The sequence below is a fragment of the Lepisma saccharinum genome, chromosome 11 (assembly GCF_977018435.1).
Source record: "Lepisma saccharinum chromosome 11, izLepSacc3.1, whole genome shotgun sequence".
Lineage (NCBI taxonomy): Eukaryota > Metazoa > Arthropoda > Insecta > Zygentoma > Lepismatidae > Lepisma > Lepisma saccharinum.
In genome coordinates this window covers 61,207,599-61,226,135 of record NC_139239.1, presented here as the reverse complement: position 1 = coordinate 61,226,135, position 18,537 = coordinate 61,207,599, and the positions used below count along the sequence as shown (strand labels likewise).

The window sequence follows — 18,537 nt, the reverse complement described above, 5'->3', positions numbered from 1 at the left end:
GCCCAGTCCTTGTAACTTGCTTTCCTTCAGTTGGTTATAGACGGGACAGTAGATGGACGGAAGAAATGGTGGAATAGACTTGTCTACTTACTTTGTGTAAACATTTACTTTTCCCTAATGGTGCAAGTAAATTGTCAACTACAACCAAGGCGTCGCGCAGCAATTTACTTGCGACCCATAAAGTTGAACCTGTCTCCCACCTCGGCAGTGGGGGGTGAGGCCGACAGGGGTCCTGGTCCTCAAGGGCTGTTGCGCCAAGGGTTGTTATTATTGTTGCACTCGGCTGTCTTCCTCTATGATCACCTCCAGACGTTTAATCGACCAAAAAATAACAACATATTTTACAACAAAAGAGCAATTCTTCTGTAGGAACCTTACCACTTTGAAAATAATTCAAACAGACTGAACAAGAGAAGACAATGGAGAAGGTCAAGTTATTTGAAGTCACCGTGTTTTATCCGAGTCCGTGTCACGTGCGTCATTCGTGATCCTTATCTCTCTATGGTAAATGGCAGAGCCCTCGAAGAAAACGGATATTAAGAGGGAACGTGGAGGAACAAAGGTTATGAAAGTTGCTTCACGAATTGACCATGACGGCAGAATCCACGAACCGTGCACTTACCTCACCCGCCTCGTAAGGCCTAAGATATGGTTTTAGGTCATCTTCAGTCTGAGCCTCCTTAGCAAAGGACACATTGAAATCCATCGGTGATATTTTTTCGCAGGAGCTCTACTGTAATTTGGAGACAATTGACCAACCTTGAGATTCCTTACACTGCACCAAGAAGAAGTACAAACTAAATGTAGTAATTGTGTTTTAAGTTCGTCTCAAGGATTTATACTTCCTTTCAAGTTACCATTTTGAACAATCGTCATCTATCGAGGCAGAACGTACTAGGTTTATAAATTTACATCGATTCTGAGTTTAATATAATTTCTTGTGCGTTAAGTCTCCTTTCTCTGGCATCATTGTTAATGTATAGTGTTCAAATCGAATTAAATGTACAGTCAGCTGCAATAAAAATGGGACACCTAGATCCTGAAATACTCACTTCTTGCAAGACGTTATGTGTGTTGCCTAGCTCTACTGCCATAAGTGGATTTTAATAGCGAATTTTCAATGGAAACTTGTGCCACCACCGTGGAGTTAGGCAACACACAATGCAATGCAAGGAAGCGAATATTTCAGGATCTAGCTGTCATTTTTATTGCTTGTGACTGTACAGTTATACCAAGAAGAGAACGACCGTGCCCAATTAGACAGGCATTTGTTTACCCCTCTTGCAGCAGTCACCGTAGACGAAAAAACGCCCCTTCGCTTGTCGCTTAAGTTCAAAGTTTTAAAAAGTTATAGATAACTACAGGTATATTAAATATTTTTAAAAAATAACGCAAATCCTGGAAATGTAAATTCTACAAAAATGTACATTTTTACAATAAAAATGACGATAATTCAATATAGTACACTTTGGTGCTATTGTTATTGTAATTACACTATGTTCATTGAAACTTGTATTATGTAGAATAAACAATTGATATCAAATATCTAAACTAACTAACTCTCTAGCCTTCTTAAACCGGAAGGTTCATGGCTGCAGCAACACAGGCCTTCTATCTGTCCCTATCCTGAGCAAGATCTATATACTCTTTTCCATCCCTACAGATTTCCTTTAGGTCCATCTCAACATTATCCTTCCATCTTCGTCTTGGTCTTCCTACTGGTCTCTTACCATCAGGTTTCCCAACAAAAATCCTGTAAACTATTCTTTCCTCTCCCATTCGTGCCACATGGCCTGCCCACCTAAGTCTTCTTGATTTAATCATTATAATAATATCTGGACATGAATACAAATTATGTACTTCTAAATTATGTAACCTTCTCCACTCACCTGTCTCCTCATCCCTTTTAAGTCCAAAGATTTTCCTAAGGATCTTATTTTCAAATACTCTCAATTTATGTTCCTCTTTCAATGTAAGGGACCAAGTTTCGCATCCATATAATAGTACAGGCAATATTACTGTTTTGTATATTATAACTTTTAGTTTCTTAGATATTAAACGAGAAGACAAAAGTTTATGAAGAGAGAAGTAACATGCATTTCCTGAATTAAGCCTGCTCTTTATTTCCTCTTTAATACCATTTTATTTGTTAGTATTACTCCTAAGTACTTGAATTTGGAAACTTGTTCAAACGAGTTGTTATCAATAATTAGATTTTGATTATTACCTAACACTTGGTTTCGACCTGTAAGCATATATTCAGTTTTCTCTTTGTTAACTTCCAAACCTATCTCTTTAGCTGCGTTGAAAAATATTTAGCATTGTTCTTAATTGTATTTATATCATCCCCTAATAAGTCTACATCATCTGCATATGCTAACAACTGAGTCATACCATTTAATTTTAGTCCTTCGTTAGTTTCTTTTACCTTCCTAACAACATATTCTAAGGCAAAATTAAAGAGCAATGGAGATACCTTGTTTTAATCCATCATGAATTGTAAATTTGTCAGACATATTAATATCTACACAAATTTTACTTTGTTTCACTGGTGCATACTTTTATCATATTAACAAGTGTCTTAGGTATATTCCAAACTCGACTAATATATTATTTATATAATTTATCTCTTTTAACTGAATCATATGCTTTTTTAAAATCAATGAATAGCTGATGGACATTTTCATTATATTCCCACTTCTTCTTAAGTGTCTGTCTGATGTGAAAAATTTGATCTGCTGTTGATCTGTTACGTTAAATCCACATTGATAATCACCTATAATTTCATTAGCATATGGGATTAGTCTTGCTAAAAGAATGATAAATAATATTTTATATGTTTTTGAGAGTAGAGAAATTCCACGGTAATTATTACAGTTCATCACCTTTTTTAAACACAGGAACAATTATGGATTCTTTCCACTTTTGAGGGATTTCTTCTTTATTCCATATTAAACAAATTAATTTATGAATTTGACATATTAACAGATTCCCACCATATTTAATTAACTCAGCTGGTATCAAATATCTGAGCATCAAATAGAATCAGAAGTAACCCTGCCTAACTAACTAACTCTCTAGCATTCTTAAACCTGAAGGTTTATGGCTGCAGCAATACAAGCCTTCCATCTGTCTCTGTCCTGGGGCAAGATTAATGCAACAGGGTGTCTACCAGTCAAGAGTCAAGTAAATGTATAGAAATTTTGCTATTTTTTCAGTATAGTGAATTTACATGTCATGTACCTGTACTGAAATTTTATAAAATCGAATATTTGGAAATCTAAAATTGTATTGAGTTGTGGCTAAGATTTGTTCAATTTTTCTCTTAAGAATTACATACAAGTTTGTAAAAATATTAAATAAAGTAATGTGGCCATTTCCCATCCAGGAAGAAGTCTGAAGCATTAATTTTTACATGCATTAATAATTAAAGCAAGTCTAAACCTCTTGTTAAAGTACAGCCACAGTATTCATCTTAACCGACCTTGTGTTAGGGGTTTTCATTGAATAAAAATATATTTTTTTTAATTTCCAACTATACTTAAGTAGGGGGCGATTAAATAAATGCCATGAAAAAGTCAAGAATTTTGGTTTTGTTATTTTGGTACACACCCTGTCCAATATTTTCAATCCTTACCGATTTCCTTTAGGTCCATCTCAACGTTATCCCCCCAACTTCGTGTTGGCCTTCCTACAGGTCTCCTACAATCAGCTTTCCCAACAAGAATACTTTAAACCCTTCCTTCCTCTTCCATTCGTGTCACATGACATGCCTACCTAAGTCTTCTTGTCCACATATTAGAATAATTTAATCATGAATACAATTTATGCAGTAATCCTTCCTGTATACATTTTGTTAGTGCTCGAGCAAAGTTGTCTTCACAGAAAACAAATCGAATGCTTGTTCTGTCTTAGTTCTTGCAGGTGGCGAGGTCGAATGATATGTTCCCCTGTGACACCTGCGGGTTTCGATCCCCGACCCCTCCGAGCAACGTCCACAAGCTGAGGCCTGGAGATATCGACATCATTGCCGCGATGGGGGACAGCATCACGGCTGGGAACGGCATCGCCGCCACCAACGTCCTTGAGGTGACGGTGGAGAATAGGGGCATTGCCTGTACGATAGGTAAGGGTCCTATTCTTTCAGATAAAGATTTTGAGTTTGCTTTTATGTCAATTTTATGTACAGAAAGGCTAATCGAGACTGGCCATGCGGTATCGTCCTACTTGCGGTCAGTTCTGATTTCGAACACTTCTGATTGCGAACACACTTTTCTGCATTTGTACCTAAAACTTCTCACACCTCCTAAGTCTTTCTAACGATTTTTTTAAAGGGATTCGGTTCACTTCAATGCCTTATTGTTTACTGGTGGTTTCAGTGTTGCAGTTGAAGTTAAAGCATATCAGTTAAAACAAAATGTCAGCATGCTTAAAGTCATCGTCGAAGTATATATAATTTAATAATAAATGTATGACCATTTTTTGAACGACTACCTACTGCACAATTCTTAATTGAAGAGAGCTTCGTCAATTAATCAGACGATTATTAACTTCGCCATGCTACAAATGGTCCGCCATATTGAATTTAACTCAAAATTTTTGAATGGGAAGAAAGTGATGTGATATATCAAACCAGGCTAGAATTTCACGAGAAATGCAATTATGAAGGTGTCTTTCAACATATCTTTAATCAGAGAAAAGTTATGACTGCATGATTGTAACAAATTCTCACTTTCAATGTGAGAATACGATACCAGAATGCTCCTAACCCGTTGGTGGAAGTTCTGGGACGTCCTGATCGTTCCCTGTCGTTGACTGATCCTGTCTCCCGGAACTTTTGGAGTAGCAACTTTCACATGCGACACTGGATCTCGTTGGGGGTGTCGTCGATTAAAATAATTTGCAATGGCACGTGAACTTCTCTCCCCAGACAGCAGAATGATCTCGATGCGTTCCTCAGGCGTTCTGGCACTGTTCTATCACACCTGAAATAAGTCTTTGTTACAATCATAACTTTTTCCTTATTAAAAGTAGGTTGAAGAAACCTTCACCATTCCTAGCCTTTATATGTATGAGTATTTCACTTGTTGTAATGGTGCTTCCAGGTGGACAAGGATCGTGGAGGGAATACATCACCCTTCCCAACATCCTGAAGAGGTTCAACAGCAAGCTGGTGGGATTCTCCTTGGGGGACTCCTACTGGTACAGCCCAGACTCTCAGTTCAACGTTGCCTTCGGCGGAGCAGGGGACGATGACCTGATGGCACAAGCGAAAGCGCTCTATCGCCGGATGAAGGCCTACAAGGGCATAGACTTCAAGAAGCAATGGAAGGTATCAACTCACTTTTTTTTCTTTCTTTTTTTTTTACATCCGGTGGGCCTATTTGATAGGCCCCTTGTACTTCCGGTAGAGGCTCAGTGCACAGTGATTCGGTTAACCCCTTAAGTTTGGAATTTGTTGAACAAGTCGCTACTGGAAAATATAGGTTTTTTGCTGCAAAATATAGTTTTTTTCGTCAAATTCAGTATACGCCCTCCGCATTGTGCTGCTGTAGTGCGGAAGGGCTTATACGTATATACCCTTTATGTTTGTTTCAACTATATTCGATTTACTGTGGTGTATATAGTGACACAGTCGTTTGGTGAGATAGTTCTAGCTGTAGTAGAAACAAGAAATAGTAGCAAGAAAGGAAAAAGACGAAAAAGAAGAAGAAGAAAAAGAAGAAGAAAATTAGTTTCGTCTTCTTCTCTTTCGTCTTTTTCCTTTCTTGCTACTATTTCTTGTTTCTACTACAGCTAGAACTATCTCACCAAACGACTGTGTCACTATATACACCACAGTAAATCGAATATAGTTGAAACAAACATAAAGGGTATATACGTATAAGCCCTTCCGCACTACAGCAGCACAATGCGGAGGGCGTATATATACGGTCTGCACACTTAAGGGGTTTTAAGGATCCTACCTTAAACTTTAAGTTCAGTTTCAATTAACTTATATCAGCAGGCAGATACTAAACACTTGGCAACGTTGTACAGCACTGACTATGTTCTTCCTAGAACGTCCACTTCTCTACTGAAATTGCCACTTGCTACAGCGCACACGACCTCGAAGACAATTGGCAGATAATTGGCTCCGAAGGTCAGCCGGCACTAGAAAAGGCGTTTAGTGTAATTTTAGATGTGTTGGAAATAGCAATTGGTCCTTCCCCACTGCAATTCGCTTTTTATCTCTATCTTTCTAAATCCCTGCCATTTTCTTTCTATCACTCTGGACTGCATTTTGCAGGTTAACGAGGCTCCGACTCCCAGGAAAATCCTCTGTTGTGTAGTGTAGTCCATATGTGATTGTCTCTTGATTTATTTGGCCACTTTTCTGCGACTTTTGGCTAATCGCGAAGATGAGGATGAGTGATATGATGAAACTGATGAAGGCACACTCACAAAGAACACTCATGCCCAGGCCTGGATTCGAACCCGAGACCACTGGGGTGTGACGCTGCCACGGAGGTCGAAATGATTTTATTTTCATACATCTCATCAGATTAGCCAAATTAGGCGACTAAAATAGCCTAAATCACTCAATCAATCTTTCCATCTTTTTCGCTCATCTCTCTCTCTCTCTCTCTCTCTCTTTCTCTCTGATCTGTTGTACTTTGTAAATTCAAGGAGTTTCCCTTTCAGCTCGTCACCATGTTATCTGGCAACAATGACATCTGCACCAACATTTGCTTTGAAGACATCTTGGACTCGGCTGTGGAGAAGCACCGGAAGAGGCTGCAGGAAGTTCTGGACTATATGAAGAAGAGGTTTCCGAGGACCTTTGTTAATCTCATCTCAGTTCCAGGTAAATATGATTGAATTCATAACTGTTGTTTTGTTTCAGTTTTCTTATATTTGTAGTCTCTTCTGTCGCTGGAGGTCAATGAGTGTTCAAACTGGGATATCTCAATCGAAGGTTCTTGATTCGAGTTCAGTAGAGTCGCCAGAGTTGATATCAATGTTTGAAGATATTTTTTTTCGATTCAGACCTATTGCTTTTTGTGGGCATGGCTGCTAAAATTCGTTTTCGTATATCTCTATCCCTATCTATCTATCTATTTATCTGTCTGTGTCTTCATGTCTCTTTCTGTTTCTGTCTTTCTATCCTTCTCTCTCGATCTGATTTTTCTCTTTTACTGTTATTTTTCTATCTCGATTTTTATCTCTCTCTCTCTCTCGATCTCTTCTCCTTCTTTTTCTGTCATTGTTTTTCCTATTTCTCCTTTTCCCTTTCTTCTCTCCCTCTCTACTTCTTCGGTCTCTTTATCTTTCTTCTTCATTGATTGGATTTTTCATTTTATTTCGCTTTCCTGCCACTTTTGGCTAATCGCGAAGTTGAGAAAGGATGATGATACAATGGAATTGAGGATGGGACACTCAGAAAGAACACCAATGTTCAGGCTAGGGTTGGATTTTCTTTCTTCTCTCTCTTTATTCTTCTTTTCTTCCTTCTCTTCGTTCTCTCTCTCTATTAGTATGTCTTTCTCCTCCCTATCTTTCTCTTGCTTTCTTTTTCTTGCTTTAATTATTTATTTTCTTTCCTTTTTACCCCTTTGTCCATTATCTCCCTCTCTCTCTCTGAATACTGGATAACGCTTAGATGTCTCTGTATCCATTTCATCATTCATCCTCAACGTTGTGATTAACCAAGAGATAGAAAGATGTTTCTTGTCTTTATATGCATTTGAAGTCATTGTTGTAAGTAGAACAATATCAGTTTATAATATGATTTTTTTTTTCAGATCATTTACTGCTCACGAGAATAATAGGAAAACCGTTCACCTGTGAAATGATGCACCGTTTTGAGTGCAGCTGCCTCTTTAGTCAGAGGGGAGAGGCGCTTCGAAAAGTGTACGAAAATATAATCCACGGTTATCAGCAGGTTGAGAAACAATTGGTGAGTGGTTTTTACTCACATTTGCATTTTGAATGTTCCTCACTTTCTACCTCTCTAGGTTTCGAACCTAGGACCTCTGTATCCGTAACCCAGTCCTCTACGGAATCATGGTCTGTTACGTTCATCTTACCAAATTTCGTAGATAATATGCAATCTACTTTTTGCATTACAATTTATGATACCTGAACCCAGTATGGTCTATTTCCTGTTTCCAAGTAGTCAATTCAACAAATGAGGTTAGTATCGTGTCAATCTCCTCTAAATAGAGAATTGTATCAAGCCAGAATTCATAAACTCAATCACCAGCCGTTGCTCTCTCGGGCATTCAAGGAACGTCATGTCAGAAGTTAAAAAACCTTCCTGGAGTATTGGCAGTTAAGGTGCTGATCAACAGGTATTGCAGGGCAATGGCCAGGGAGACTGAAGAAGGAATAAGTTCGAGAGCAACGGGTGGTGAGGGGTCTTTGATCTTTGGTCTTGGAGCTGAAAGCAAGAGGGAGATAACTGTGCGAATCAGCACAGGCTTACACTAAGAGCTTTCTGCGAGGATCTTCACCATCGGTGATAGACAGGTATTATCCTATTTCAATCATGTTTAATCCAGACTTAAAAGTATATTATCCGAGTGATTATGTTTTGCCATTTCTCAGTGTGAATAGTTAACCTATCGCGCCTTACCATCAAGCTATCTGCAAGGGGCGAGTGCTCTACATCATCGGGGATGAATGATGAACTGAACTACATTTCCCTTATATGATCCCCATTCCTGGGGGAATGATACGGTATGTCATTCACATTGTCCGAATGACGTCATTGAACCTGTTGGCTGCACCTACAGTGCAGCAACTTGACAAAGAAGCGAAATAGCTGGATCTCGTGATTTTGTTCTACGTGATCTAATATTGCATAGGTAAGTTATTACTTACTGCATCTTCCAAGTGATAGGTGTGTATATCTCTAGTACATATTATGACTGCTCATAATTTGTACTTTACAACAATGTACTTAGTTTAGACTTTAATCTAAAATACTGTTTATAACGAAGGAAAAAAGAACGCTATGTAAGGTAGACGCAATATGGCCTACATAGGAATATAGGCTATCGTGAAGGACATACGCAGGCAAATGTGACATTTGTTACTCTTTATGTTCACGTAAAGTGTGTGGAACTCGCTAGATGATAAAGGACCTTTTATTTGCCCAGACTGTGATGTGGTCCCGGGTTCAAATCTCGGTCTGGGTGTTCTTCCTGAACGCCCCTTCATCGCTTTCATCAATTCATCACTTATATTCATTGTCGCCATTTGCCAAAACTGACAGATAGACGCTAAATAAAAAATATACAAATTCAAATCCTACATAAAGAATGAGTACAGGTCAAGGGGCTTCTGGTTCGATACCTGGTGGAGACCTATACTGTTTCGGATCCCACTTTAAAATATAGGTATAGTCTCGATCTGTGGCGCAACCACAGGGGTAGCAGAGGGCATTGCCCAACCAATCCCAACCTTGGACGGAATTCAATTCTATGGGGGCAAGGGGAGAAAACATTGACGGCCAAGGGCACCAGTAGGGGCACAGAGGGGCAATTGCCCCCATCGATTTCAAATTTCTTAGTCTTATGAAGTTCAGAGCTGTAGCTAGGGGGCGGCGTTAGTCGGCCCTGGGCGCCGAACGATCTAAATGAAAGAAGTTGTAACAGAGAGAATGCCATGGCGCCCTGTTAATTTATTTGCGCCCTATTTAATCAATAGTATTTTCAGTTTGCAAGAAATTGAATCTAAAATTTTTCATGCTCGCTTCGCTCGCTGTTTATGGTTGTTTTCTGCAATGCATTGTAAATTACCAGAAAAACAAGTAGACTTCTCTTAATTGATTTTGTCTTAAATGCAAGAACAATTGTTTGGAGGAAAATGAACGTGCACATTTGGGAGAGAACCTATGTATTTTTTGCTTTGGTTTATTATGAGGTGGAAGAATTTATTACGTAATGTATTTAAATAATATATGTTGTATGCATATTAAAGAAACTTTGAATACTTACACAATTCAGTGTTAGCAAGTCTGCATGTATACTTTATTTTACGTTGCTCCATTTTGCATATGTGTAAAACGTATGCTGAACATGAAAGTTATAAATATTTATGTAAAAAAATAATTTTATTCGAAATACATTTATCAAGCATTTTCTGTCTTTCAAAAATACAGTGTGTGTGCTTGTTTTCCATTATTAATGTGAAATTGAACGTTTTGAAAAGAAAAATATTTCAAATCATTTGTTCCAACACAAATGCTTTAGCACCGATTTCTACCCTTTATTTTTCGTAATTTGCGAGGATGATAACATCTTCGATACTACTACTACTACTACTACTACTAATAATAATAATATTGGTACCTTTATCCTGGTACTTGCCCCCCTACCCACACACACACACAAATTCGTGGTTGCGCCTCTGGTCCCGATTTGCCTATTTGTGCATAAAGCGGATTTAAACAAACAACTCAATAACAACATTTAGAAGACAGTGATTCAATATTCAATGTCAGTGTTGAACACTTAAAAAAAAAAATCAAGCAATGGTTATTATGTAAACACTGAATACTAACGTACATTGTACAACGAAAAAAGTATAATAACTACTTCCTCTGAAATTTCAGGCTAACAGTGGGAGATATGATACCAGTGATGATTTCACCGTTGTCTATCAGCCGTTCCCATCAAACACTTCGATTCCCATCATAGTCACTCCCAATGGTTGGAAGAGCGATCTTTCCTACATGTCGCAGGATTGCTTCCATCTCAGTCAGAAAGGACATGCTAGATGTGAGTAACATATGTTTCCTTATCTCTTGTTGATGGACAAATTTACATTCATTTTTAATTATTTTCTTAGCACTTTCAAATGTGTAACTCTATCAATTCATGTAATTTCATTTTTTCTGGATGAATGTTACTTAATTTCAGAATGTGCCTCCCCCATCTCAATTTTCAGCTACAGAAAGTACTTCTTTTATTTTCAATTGTGATGTGCGTGACACTTCCGAGACTTGACTTTAGGTAGTTCCTCAGTTTTTCAGAAAACTCGTGTGAAATATATGGGTTTACTGAAACAATTTTATTTTATTTTCACAAAGCAAACTTTACTTGACATTAAGATTCTTTTCGTTACTCAGAATATTACTACGTACATTTTTTATAAACATTGTCTGCCTGTGTCGAATGTGACAAATTTTTTGACGGGTGTGACATGATGCACATTATTTACTTTGTAGGATTATGGAGCAATGCAAAGGCTGTGGATATTATCATAAATAGATTCTTCAAACTAAGGTTTGCTTCAGAAAAGATATAGAAACAATTACTGAGACAATTAGAACGAAATTAAGATTAATTTATTTTTCTTATGGTATAATATGGTATAATTATGGTACTATACCATAATGAAACTAAAATAAGTGGAAACACCACACATAAAATCCCAATTCTACTATAAAAAGTAATATGTTTGAAACAATATGCTATTTAAAAGCCATGAAACCAGGCCCGTAGCTAGAATTGATTTCGGCGGGGGGGGGGGGGGGGGTCGCAGGTTATCATGGGGACTTTTTAAACCAACTCCATTTTTCAATAATTTAATAGTATTAAATGAATGTAAATTATGTGTGTGTGTCTCGGGGAGAGAGAGTTCGTTAAGTTATACACAATTTATAAATATCATACAAATACTACATTTTTCTTCATCTTTTAAACCATCTGTTGAAGTGTTAATTGACTGCTGGTGACATCGTCCCTTACTACACGCTCCATACTACTTTTGATGATACAGATATGTATGTCATACAAGAAAAAATGCACAATATTCAATCATAGTGCCTACCATACATTCCACCCCCGGCCGAAGCAATGAAACTTCCCTTCCTTTGAAAAACTTGAGAGCGGTTGACCCTGGATACAGATGAGAAGGGAATTTGCATGATGACTTCAAAGTTACAGATGTCTGTCTAAACTGGAGGTCGCAACAGGGAGAGCGACGGTACGGAGCTTCCCTATGAAGGAACTTTGTAAAGTATAGAGAATTGTACTTGCAGCAACTTGACCTTCAACTCATAAACAAGATGAGCAAATGTGATAAAAAAGTTGTGAGACCTCTAAATTTTCAATCTTCACTGCAAACAAATTACACAAAATAGTTTTACCTAATGTCAAGGGGGATTGATGGCAATACCGGGGGGGGGGGGGGGGGTGACGGCAGTTCCAGGGGGGCTCAGCCCCCCTTGCCCCTGCCTGGCTAAGACCCTGCATGAAACTAATGTTTGTGTTAATAATTCCAAATTCTGATTAGTTTCCCTTTAATTTCATGTGCAATAAGTGATACTTTGAATAAAAATTGAAAAAACCTTGTTACTTTCACACGGAATGGCTGTGATGTAGATACTGTCGCACAAAACTTTGCGTCACATTTCTGAAATCTTAGACTTATGTTCATTATTGAACAATATGGCGACCAAGATATATGTTCCCTTTCTCTTGGTGTCGTTGGTTGTTGCTGAAGAGGTAGGTGGTGATTCTAGAAAGGTAAGGAAGAGTTAGCTAATGTGTGTAGAAGTATTATTACTTTTGAGTGGATGTTGCTAGAATTTTTTGTACGGGGCTCAAGCTATTGATAATACTTGAATAATAGTAATAATAATTAATAATGATTTGTGATTGTTATTATAGAATAATAACTATCGTAAACTACTACTTCTGTGACGTAAGATGTAAATTTCAGAAGACTTATTTCTAAAAAACGAAAACAAATCTCATTGCTATATCATTACCCGTAATAATGAATGAATATAAAACGTAATTATTTCATGTAGTAGTGGAAAAGTCCATTGAAAGTTGTACAGAACTAATGTAGATCGTTCATTCACCAATAATTACTCGGTTTTAAAGTGTGAAATTCGAAGAAGGGACCAAAAAAGTTAAACCTGACTTCCACGTAATACCCCGGTAAACTGAAATTTTGCAGACCAACGAAGCTCTGGCGCTTGTACCAAAAGTCAGAATAACCCTCTGTGTGACTTACGCTGTGTGTTGTCTGTGTGATTGTCCTTTCATCAATTTCATATTATCACCATTCATCATCATCTGCACGATTAGCCAAAAGTGGAAAAGAGCGAATTAAATAAAACAAATCATTCAATCAAAACTAATAATTACAAAATAGTTTATTGGGTAGCTTAATCCCCGCCGACATAATTTAAGTTCTTCTTTCGCACCTTGTATAATTCATAGGCAAAAGTGAAATGATATTGTTATCATTTCACTTTGTGATCACATATGATCATGACTGTTTATCCATCCGTTGCAACTATCGACACTTCCAGAAATACAATAGCGATAGAGGCAAATATTGTTGGTGTGATAGGCCTATCAATTTATAGATCAAAGCAACATAAATTATTAGGATCGATTCATCTATTTGCCAATGAAGACCAGAATTTGAAATTCGATCAATAAGCCAACCACACAGAAAACTAAATGCATCATATCGATTGATGCACTAAATTGTGTTTTATGGCTTGTTCAAAGAATCAGATTCACATTTGATGCATTTGGGTGCATTTTTGTATGTCGTGAAAGAAACACCAAAGTGCATCATTTGATTCAAGTGAGGATTTATTTCAGTCGAGATGCACTTCAATGCATCAGTTGATGTTCCTTGATGCACCTTCCTGCATCTTTTAGGATGAAGCACTTAAACGTTTGGTCTGAGCTACAGAGTTTATGTAGCTCAGACGAAACGTTTAAGTGCATCATCAAAAAAGATGCATTCTGGTGCATCAAAACGCATCAAGGTGCATCAAAACGCATCAACTGATGCATTGAAGTGCATCTCGACTGAAAGTAATCCCCACTTGCATCAAATGTGAATCTGATTCTTTGAACAAGCCATAAAACACACTTCAGTGCATCAATCGATGCATTCTGGTGCATCAATCGATATGATGCATTTAGTTCTCTGAGTGTACTTCTCTTTGACCTTAAAAAGAGATGTAAGCAACTGAAATGTAATTGGTACACATGGAGCACATTGCGGTTTAATGAACTTAATTTAAAACTGAAGATCAATGTACATGAAATTAATCATGACATACGTATAAGTCATGTATTGAGTTCTTGTTTTGTTCTCCTGTACAGTTTATATCTAAATGATTCTTTTAGTTATTATAATATTGATTTTTATGGTCATTATGAAAGTGATTAACATCTGGTGCACTCGTAACAAATCAACGTGCCTTTCAAAACCAAATCCACCATCTTTCTGATGTCTATGCCAACCTCAATGCGACTTCATGTGTCCCGGGTTCGATTCCCGGCCTTCGCGTGCTTTGTGAGTGTGGCATCATCGATTTCGTCTTACCAACATTCATCCTCATCTTTGCGATTTGCCAAAAGTGACAGAAAATTGAAGTAAAATAAACCAAATCAATCAATGTATGATGTATACATGTATGTTCAAGTCACCAGCCGAGAATACCATCTTGGATCAAGTGCACTTGGACCTAGTTGTGGTCAAGCAAGCTTTATTGTTGTGAATCTTAAGAATTTTTATGATAGTGATTTTCAATTAAACTTTCATACGACTATTGGTTACTACAGTACTTAATCCATACTTTGTAGGAGATCATAGTTTAAAATTGAGACCATAACAAGACTTCCAGACTTTACGAAACCAATAGCGAGACATAATCGAGAACGAAATGCAAGATGACAAAAGTAAATCTTCTTTCTTCAGATATATGCAAGTGGGTAGACAGGAAATAATTGAAAGAACCACAATAAATTGTTCCAACATGAAAATGCTCAAGTGTTGCTCCCCTTTGAAGTCATTATCAGTAAAAATGATCAACTAGCATGAAATTCTGTTTCATTATTCATGTGTAGGGAATTTCTGTCTGTAGACTAGAGTGGACAGAGTGGGGAATTTACCGTTATAATCTGGAAAGAAATTAGTAAATATTGTACAAAGTCTAGATAGAACATTTTCAGTAAAAAAAAAATTGTCTCGCCCTTCCTTTGCGTTCTAAAGGTTAGCATAATTGCCTTCATGATTGTTTTACATGTCCATTTTATTTTACTGGGTTCCTTTGAAGTTTTTATATGTCTGCATGTGTATTTCGCTAACTGATAGTCCATGTAAATCCTCATTATACTTATATGTAGCTTTAAAACTTCTTTGACTACATTTTCCCTTGTTTTCCCGTCATGCCTCTGAGAAACTTCATCTGTCTTCTTCAAGGTCTCATTTTTGCTCCAAAGCTTCGTATTGCATTAAAATATATGTTGTTTTATGTATTTTATAGAATCATTGTTGAATCAAAATGTGTGCATGCACTTGAATTCTTCTGCTTGCTTCTTCGGCTACTTTTCCATATTTAGTCACTACACCACTGCTATCTAAATTATTTTTTATCTTTAATTCCACATTTCATAATGTTCACTTTTCTCAGGTGCGAGGGCATTGTGGAGGAACATGCTGCAACCAGTAGGAAACAAGAGTGTCTCTTGGGAAAATCTCCCGAATGGTCTTACATGTCCAACAGAAGAATTCCCTTATCTCTTCACATCGAAGAATTCTAGAACTTTCTCAACAAAGAGATAGACAATGAAAGGCAAGTGATTGAGAATTTCGCGTGTGCGTGTGATAAGGAGATTCTAAATTATGTGCCATTACAATTGTTGACTTCTTTTAAAAGATTTATTGTGCGCGCGTGCGTGTGAAATGATGACTATATTTTGATTTTACACTCAGACCTATGCACTCTTGTTATATTTATACACTGTGGCTGGAGGTGTCCCGATTGGCCTATCTGTGCATAAAATGGACTTACAACAAGCAAACAGTGCCAGTGTGGGCTATAACTCCTGTTTTTTTTTCCTGTATGTATTTGCGTACATAAATTCGTGTGGCGATTTGAACAGTTAGAGAACTGTCTTGAAATTTGCTGAAAGTGTTTCGGCCAAAGACAAAGTTGCTATGCTATGCTATGCAAGAAAACAAGATTATCTCTCACAGGAATATAGGTTTCCTTCTTGTTCTTATGCAAAAGTACAAGAAATAAAGTTCCATTATATTTATAAACTTTAACTTTTTCATGAACCCCCAGTGCTTTCCTGGCAATATAGTAGTAAGCTCTATCAAGAGGCATCCCGCTTGCTCACCACTCCCCCCAATATGTTTTCCCTTATCAGAATTATTAAAGTACAACTGCAGTCATGGAGTGTGTTAATAGTACAGATACTCTAATCGGTAATACTACAAATAATAATATAACAAAAGTTAGCCTCTCGGAAATAAAGTCAATAATACACCACTGGATCTCAGTCTTGTAATCAAAAATTCCTGGATGGGATATTGTACACTGTGAAACGTTGACTGAAGAAGAGTTAGCCGAATTCATCCAATTTATTAATGCAGTTTTTTGAAACATATTTTTGGTTCATACAACTGTAACTTAAAATCATTATTCACTATCATCATGCATGATAAAATATATAAATTTAATTAAAATACAGATCCTTCCCGTTTTTTTTATAAATTAGCAGTCTGACTGATAAAATATAACTGTAGAATATGGTGCTTTAGAGTTTTAGAGTAACTTCTAGTAGAGAACTTTCAACTGTAATCAGTAGACCTCGGATTTTTAGGTTCTAAAAATGTGCTTTTAGGTCCCTAAAATAGGTTCTAAAAATCCTAAAATAGGTTCTAAAAATCCTAAAATAGGTCCTAAAAATTCTAAAATAGGTTCTAAAAATCCTAAAATAGGTCCTAAAAATCCTAAAATAGGTTCTAAAAATCCTAAAATAGGTCCTAAAATCCTGAAAATACTGATTCGGTACAATAATTAAAAATTAAATTTCACAAGAAATTTTAATAGGTATATGTAACAACCAAATATAAATTTTCTAACCAAATTTTCCTTTTTTTAAATCATTTTGAAATTATCCACAAATTATTGTAACACTATCCTTGTGCTCGTAGCAAAGAAGTTGTTGATATGACACGAATCACGTATGTATAATTTGGTGTACAATATGAGGGTGGCTACTTACTTGGAATACCTTGAATTCTGGGAATTATACGTCAATTATTGGCTCTGGGAATCATGTGTGAATTTTGGTAAAACATGAAAAAAAGAAGCAGTTGTTTTCTCTATTCCTTTTTTCTCTCCGTAGACGTAAAAATTGCAACTTTTATTAATCCAAATCCCATTAAATTTATACATATTTTTAAATGCCCTGAGGCAAGCTTTTCCCAAGGCATTTTCTTTTTTCAAAAGTTTGCTTTGAAAACCTGGAATTATATTTGAATTTTATAATGGTCCTGTGACCACCCTGAATATTTTTTCATGTTATCCACAGTCAAACTCCTCCTTTTGTCTGTGAGAATCATTTTATGCTGAATATTGCCTTCAACAGAGACATAGTCAGTGGTGCAAATTTAAATGCTGAAACATTACTTCGCAAGGCGTGAATGTCACAAAAGGACCGAACTGACGCAAAAGTTAGCAAGACCACGCGGATTAGGAGTTTGCACTTTGTACTGTGCAGGAAGTAGAGGCAATTGGGTGCCAAAGCTGGGAAAGGGCCAGGATGGCAAGAACAGTTTACTTTCTCATAATAGACAAGGCTTAGCATTAAGACTCCATAGTGCAGGGGCGAAATGTAAGAGAAGAACTGTCCCTCTATTCACCTCCACTGCGTCAGATATTTTGTTTTGTTTGGAGCTTTGAAAAACATCACACACTTGGAGGGAGGGAAATCAACAGATAACATGTTTCAAACATGTAATTGAATTGTTTCGTCACCAAACCGAGGAAATAGCTCTGTGAGATACAAAAATTCTGTAAAACCTAAAAAATATATAAAAACCTAAAAAAAGGCGTAATTTAGTCGCACAAACCTAAAATAGGTTCTAACAAGCAAAATAGGTTATTTTAGGCGCTATAAAACTTCCTCAGTTGTTGCGTTTTGTAATGAAACGCTGACATAACTTGTTAATTTTTATTTACCTGCAAAGGAAAAAATAGGTTAAAAACCTAAAATCCAAGGTCTAGTAATCAGTCACAACTACTTACTTTTTTTATATAAATATATATTTGGTTTTAGCTTTTCAGTTATGCACCAGTTACATTTGTTTTATATTTCATAATTTTACAATTTCGTAATTTTATAATACAATATAGTTCGTAAGTAGATATATTATTTTCTTAGTCTGATTCCTCAGAAGTGTTGACAAGGCGTATGCCCCATTATATCCTATCCTGCTTCTTTTAGATATCTTAAGAAATAATCACGCCTAGTTACATTAAGACGACATTCAAATATAATATAATATCAGGTGTTCCTTCAGTTGTTCAGATTGAGGATTACACAATCTTCCTAGTGTACAAGTCTTTAGGGACTACTACTTACTTGCCTGTGCATATAGTTCACTTTAAAGCAAGATTTGTGAACTTTTTACTTCTTCTTTATTATTTTTTGGCTCACACCTCGTATTTTTGCGATTTCTAGCCAAAGTTGCTGAGTTCTGGTACTACAGGGT

The 18,537-nt window shown here is 36.7% G+C and overlaps 1 protein-coding gene across 1 annotated transcript in view; it reads left to right on the top strand.

The window, feature by feature from the left end:
- Nucleotides 1-16,054, top strand: part of LOC145995270 (phospholipase B1, membrane-associated-like) — a 34,916-nt gene extending 18,862 nt beyond the window's left edge. The window contains exons 3-8 of the mRNA XM_083131855.1: nt 3,916-4,126; nt 5,106-5,332; nt 6,685-6,847; nt 7,785-7,939; nt 10,601-10,766; nt 15,443-16,054. Coding sequence (XP_082987981.1) covers nt 3,916-4,126; nt 5,106-5,332; nt 6,685-6,847; nt 7,785-7,939; nt 10,601-10,766; nt 15,443-15,594 — 1,074 coding nt within the window. The 3' untranslated portion in view covers nt 15,595-16,054. The remainder of the gene's footprint in view (nt 1-3,915; nt 4,127-5,105; nt 5,333-6,684; nt 6,848-7,784; nt 7,940-10,600; nt 10,767-15,442) is intronic.
- The last annotated feature ends 2,483 nt before the right edge of the window (nt 16,055-18,537 follow it).